This window comes from Montipora foliosa, chromosome 2 (genome assembly GCF_036669935.1).
Source record: "Montipora foliosa isolate CH-2021 chromosome 2, ASM3666993v2, whole genome shotgun sequence".
NCBI lineage: Eukaryota > Metazoa > Cnidaria > Anthozoa > Scleractinia > Acroporidae > Montipora > Montipora foliosa.
The window spans coordinates 65827788-65834278 of NC_090870.1; the positions used below are offsets into that span (position 1 = coordinate 65827788).

Below are 6491 nucleotides of genomic sequence, written 5' to 3' on the forward strand. Positions count from 1 at the left end.
CGATGTAAGAGTATTTTCCGGGGCTAGCTTAGTATAAACCTTGTTTTAATATTTCGCATTTTCGTGTCTGATTTTATTGTATTGAAATTCCCCCTAGCTGTGTGTTTACATCAGCAGTTCCAAAGCACGTGTTGTCGTATTTCGATCTTAAAGCTCAAGTTATATGTATGTTTGTACGTTGAGATTTCTTTTTTTGTAACTTATTTTCTATAAGGTAAAATAATTGAAATCGCCCTTTATTCTAGGGGAAAATCTAAAAGCAACAAACATGCAGCCTTCAGAGTTTGGTTTTCTCGTCTACACGAGTTCAGGTCACTTCTTCCGCCAACCCCATTCATTGCATTGACTGCGACAGCCATAGAGGATACTAGGGAAACCATATTCGAAGTACTCTTGATGAATGGTCCCCACATTGTTACTGAAAGCCCAAACAAAGCCAACATATCCTATGTTGTCCAGTACATGGGAAGAAATGCCAGCCTTGCAGAATATTTGTCGTGGATAAGTAATGAGGTGAAGGATCGTGGCTCAGCAGCAACTAGAACTATAATTTATACCCAGACCATCAAACAGTGTGCCGTTGCCTACTCAACACTGAAGACTCTCCTTGGGGACAAAATTTACAGTTCAGAGGAAAGAATTCCAAAGACTGTGTTACTGGAAATGCTTCACTCTTGCACCCCCCAGTCAAACAAGGAACACATTCTGACATCCTTCCAAAGTGATCAAGGATCCATTCGAATTTTAGTCGATACCATTGCTTTTGGCATGGGTGTGGACTGTAAACAGGTTCACCGAACAGTACATTTTGGTCCAGCCAAAAATGTAGAGTGCTACATGCAAGAAAGTGGCAGAGCAGGAAGAGATGGTGCACAGAGTACTGCTTTCCTGCTTTACCAAGGAATGCAACTGATGCATGTAGATAAAGATATCAAAAATTATGTGAAAGAAGAGGAATGCAGGCGTAAACACTTGCTCAGTTACTTTGATGTGGAATGTCCTCCATCGGATCGTCTTCATTTATGTTGTGACAACTGTTCTGTCTCTTGCAAGTGTGGTTTGGAGGATTGCAAACCGCTTTGTTATCCGTTGTCAGTAGCTGAGGAACCAAATGATGTAGCACACCAGGAACGCAATGTTTCAGTTGAAGAAAGGAAAAAAATTGAGACTAAACTGGGGAATTATCATAAACTGTTGTTGACAAATCTCACGAAAAGGGATGCAAGTGGCAAGTTGAAATACTTCACACATCCTAAATTTATACTAGGATTTTCAGAGTTGCAGATTCGACAAGTACTGGATCATTGTGCTAACCTGTTTTCAATTGCAGACATTTGCCGCTTTGTCGAAATTTAAGATTTGCAGCATGCATTCAAAATTCATGGCATCCTACAGGAAGTGTTTGGAGACTTGAAAGACACTGGCATCGATTCAGATGATGAAATGTCTGATGAAGAGGAAGAGTTCTTCGGCAGTGATTGGAATGACCTTGCATTAGATGATGAAATGGCAACTATGTTTCTTGATAATCTAAGTTGTTCTCAGTAGGAGGATTCAATGGAAGAATCAGTTGAAGAAGCTCAAGTTGACTTGCCATTTTCTGCTTTAAATGCTGTGGTGAACTTGAGTTTTGATGCCGTTTTGGACAGTTGACAATACATATGTATAGTGAAAACCCCATTTGTGTATAGAAAACTATGAGACTTTTTTGCATATCGCGAGCCTTGTTTTTTGGCTCATGCTCGTGTAGGCTACTGTAACACTACAATCAAAACTGTTTATAAGAATAAAGAAATACTGACATCACTGGTTTATTATTTCACATAAAACTCAAATATAGAATAATTATAGCGGTACTTGTATAGAAAGGGTGTGATAGCATGCAACTGCAGACTGTTTTTTCACCCAATTCCGCAACAAAATCAGTGGGGTCAGAAAATCATTGTTGCTTTTTCAATATTTTGTTACAAACCCTTAAGACATTTTATCTCCTAAACAATGTGTTTGGTTCATGTTAACACTCAAAGTTCCAAGAGATGACCAACATCAAATTAATATGGGCACTGTATCACTACAGTTAATAATTACCAAAGGAAGATTGCCTTGATCTTTAAAAGAATTCTCCCAACTAATGAAAGAAGAAAATGTATTGAGGTCAGTCTGGAGAATTTGCTTGTGGATATTGAGGCTCAAAGGGGTTAAATGCTACTATAATACCTTAGTTTCCTTACTTTCCTGGTACCATTTTCTTTGATATTCTGTATATTGCATTATGCTTGATGTACAAAAGATTAATAGTTTTTTTTATGAAATCGTAACTACAGTCATAAATTTGTGTATTCATTTGTTGGTCTCGGAAAACCTATCTCCCAAAATGACACGCATCGTGAAAATTAAATTTACATTGTTCCAAGATACTGTACATGAATGTAAATGAATGGCATAAATAAAAAAGTGCAGTTTTTATTCATATACAATATATAAGAACAATGGAAATTTAAATTTCCCTAATTAATTCCGATTTAGCTTTTTGCTTTTTGCTTTTTTTCGTTGACAACATTATTGCAATTAGGTGTATATGCAAGTAATTTGATCATAATGTGAAACTGGAATATCAAGATGAAATCATGTATTATCTGTTCAAACAAAACAAAACTTTGTAAAGAAATGTTATGCAACAATCATTACACATGAGTGTTGGTGACATATTGTATTATTTTTCTATTGATTGGGTACTGCTCTTGGCATCCATGTCTTTGGGCACTTTTAAGATTGTAATACATGACTAGCAAATAAGGTTGATATATATCCTGCATACTCTTGAAGATGATTGATTAGACCTAATATAAGCCAGCAGGTGATTGAAAATCATGCTTACAAAATTGGCTGCCATTGATTGGAACCTTAATTTTGTTGAAGACAAACTTCATCATTTTGAGCTGCATAGCCTCTAGTCTTGCATTGCCAAAACTTTAAACCATTAATTGGAATCTCATATAGCCCTTGAAAAACTATTTACTTGCACTTGTTAAATTTCTCAACCTTGACAGAAAATCCATTCACTCCATGTTTGAATAGTGGTTTTACAAGACCATCAAATAGGCTGTAACAAAAAGACTTAAACAGGCAGTATGGTCGCCATGGTTATACGATGACATGTACATTTATTTCAAAGGGATTTGCCCTTTTCACTGTTAGCTTTTCTCCTTTGCATTACAATGTAATCCAATGTGGATGCAGGGCAATTTCAGGCTTAGACTACAAAATAGCCTGAAATTACCTTGCATGCATGCCACATTTTATTGTGATGTAAATGAGTAAAGTTAAAGGCCCATTTTCAACCGAGATCCCTTGCGCGCCCGGAGCATTTTTCATATATGAAAAATACGCCATTTTTCTTGTAGTCGTGGAATCGCTTTGATATCTTCTTCCATCTTGCAAATTAGGGCTTTCAAAGTTCCATCTTGAATCGTGTGCGAAAAACAAACTATCGTTGTATCCACATCAGTAAATAGTTTTTAATTCTTACATGTAAGACGGTGAAAAACGGTTACTTGAAAAGTTGATTCCGCCGAAGAAGCGGTCAAGAGGAAGGCCGAGTCTGCCCGGCTCTGCAAAGCTTATTCGACTTAGAGAGTCCGTGTATGATTTATGGAGGGCAAGGAAAACAACCATGGGTTTCGGCAACACTACAGACAGTGCTTTTGCAGAAATATTGTTGCATTGTTCCCACAATGGAACTGGAGACTCCGGGGAGATTTTTTCGAGGTGAGAATAATTATTTGACTGATTTTTACTTGAGATCCTGAGATATGTATGTAAGCGGTCTCATTTGTTTAAGGCATTATTCTATAATTGAAATTCGTAAAGTAAATCAGTTTTGGCCCATATTGATTATTAATATTTTGTTTATGTTTTATTTAGTGTTGAAAGCGAACAATTTCCTTCAACATCGATCAGGTAAGCTTTGTACCAGTATTATACACAGACTCGATTTATGATTTTTCAATCTCAAATATTCAGCTGCAAATTTGTTTACTGTGTTCTTCACCAAATCTATGTTTTTCTTTTTAATAGTGTCTGTGAATGACTATAGCAGTGGCCTTCCAGCTAATTAATTTTGTCCACTCCAGTTCGTGCAGACGGCCCTGGGCCCAGATTTGCTTCCCCTTCAAGTTTCAGTAATCAGGGATAGCAGTTATTGTTGTACAACTGAACATTGGGAAAAGTCACAGTATGTGATTTATTCTTTTCTGTTGAAGGTTGGGTGGTGGGGGGGGGGGGGGGGAACAAGGCCATGTAGACAGACCATTGTCTTAATTGATTAGATGTATGATCTGTGTTTCTTATAGGCACACAAGTGTTCTTGAAAGCAATAGTATGCTAACAAAATATGCTGACAAGAGAATGGCATTCGAGTAAGAAACTTAGAACTTACATTTGAAGTGACTCATATGCTGATGATTATTCATAGTGGACCGGCTCTTTTGAATTGATCATGTTAACTAGTAAGAGTTGTGTAATGTTAATTTGTAATCATAGCTGAAAGAGCCCCGTCTTTTGACTTGGTGTTTTTTAGGTATCCTTACTTCATCATGCGTATTATGCTGGCTGCCATCGACCACAATATGCATCTTTGTAGAGGGCAGCAACTGAATGCAGCTGGCGAGGAGCGTGGCCACAGAAAGTACTCCAAGCGCACACAAAAATTCCACGCAGAGACTGTCAAGGAAGAGAAAGCGTACTCCTATTTCCCCTTTTTCATGGCCAAAATGTTGAAGGAGCGTTGTCTTCTGGAGGGAAGCTTTTCTCAGAAAACTGATAACAATGTCTTCAACCCAAAGCAGATTGCTCCCACTATTGCCATGAAGGCAGCACCCTCCACTGAGGAATTGATGAAAGGGCCATCTCGTCTTGCTAAGCTGCCTTTGACAAAGTGGAACAGTTCAACAGGGGAAACAACTGATCGTTAACTTTATAGTTTTTCTTCAAAAATATTAGTATTGCACCTGTATTGATAAAACACATAGAAACATTGTTTCGTGGTAAATTATAGGAACATGTTTTAGTACCACTGATCATAATGTCACTTTAGAAAAGTTATTTTTTGTAGAGACAGACTTTATCCAGCTTACAGTTGCATGAAATACAATTGGTTTAAATTTTTTGAATCATAAATTAGGGAGAAAATAACCCTGTTTTTTTAACACTTAGCATGCACCACTTCTAATGCAAAATGCTTTGTATAATTATTTTTTCCTCTTCCACCTTCCCCACCACATCCCCCTCCCTGTAGTTTGTCATTCTTTCTGGAATTCCCATAAAATGATTTCATTGCAGGCATTCTCCCCCTCATACTCTTATAATTAAATTAAACGTGTTTTCGGGCTTGTTTGTACCAAGTTGTGATCAAAGTTATTTAGGCTAAGGCAAGACGAACTTTTTCAATACAGTTAATTTTAGTTTTTTGCTCAAATATTATTTCTTACCCAGTAGTGTAGGAGGTTCTGGTAGCATTTCATAAAAGATACCCTCGTAAGACTCACCCCCTTGAAAATACTCTTCTCCATAAATATAATATGTTACTTGTTTCAGTGTTGGCCAAAAAAGGAAAAGACATATGAGATGCGTTTTCAGAATTTTATTTACTTACAAATACATGTATGGTTAATGCAGTTAGACACTTTAGTCGAAGATTTCTTGCATTTTCATCAAGCATAGAATAGACTTGTTCACAATACAAGTGTCAGTGAAATTGAAAAAAAAATATGGGAGTATTTCTTATTTTCATAGAACTATTTAGCTGTTTCTGTATCCCATGTATTGACCATCTGCTGAGGGATACATTCTTCTTATTGACAATACTACACACGAGGGCACTACCCTCCTATTGCCTCTGCTGAGTTTGCCAAACCTCCACAAAACAAACTGTCTATAGGCAGCTTTCCTGAAACTCTCCATGGAGAAATTGAATTCATCCGCCCGTATGTCGCAGCGAGCCTTGATACAAACCTCAAGGATGTCCCTGTCTGGCAAATATTGTTGAATGCCTGAAATCTTGTAATACAGGCCACCCTCTTACAACAAACATTTTCGATTTCATTTGGCATTGGCCTACACACATGGCATTTGCACCACTCGGGACAAGTGTCACCAGGACTTGGAAGGGGAGGTGGAGGTGCATTCTTTTCTTGAAGAAGATTCTTTGCAAAGTCTAAGCTTCCTCTCCCCATAGCCAAAACATTTCTTAGAATTTAAGCCATGTCTTCTCTTTGAAGAGGGGCAAGAAATTCCTGTAAAAAAAGAAATTATGAAACATCAATCTATTTTCTTGTTTCCAGCAACTGTATCTAAATACCTTTGCATGTACCGGTACACGTCATATAATTATTTTATTTATTTTTTGCAAAACTCTTCAGTCAAGTCAAAACAGTTTGTGACTGAAATGCTGTCTCGTTATTGAAGTGTCAAGCTGGTGAGAGTACATAGTG

The 6491-nt window shown here is 37.3% G+C and overlaps 1 protein-coding gene across 1 annotated transcript in view; it reads left to right on the forward strand.

The window, feature by feature from the left end:
- LOC137991939 (bifunctional 3'-5' exonuclease/ATP-dependent helicase WRN-like) overlaps positions 1-1548 on the forward strand; it is a 2992-nt gene extending 1444 nt beyond the window's left edge. The window contains exons 3-4 of the mRNA XM_068836965.1: positions 246-1293; positions 1396-1548. Of these exons, the coding sequence (XP_068693066.1) occupies positions 246-1293; positions 1396-1548 (1201 nt within the window). The remainder of the gene's footprint in view (positions 1-245; positions 1294-1395) is intronic.
- Positions 1549-6491: the final 4943 nt, after the last annotated feature.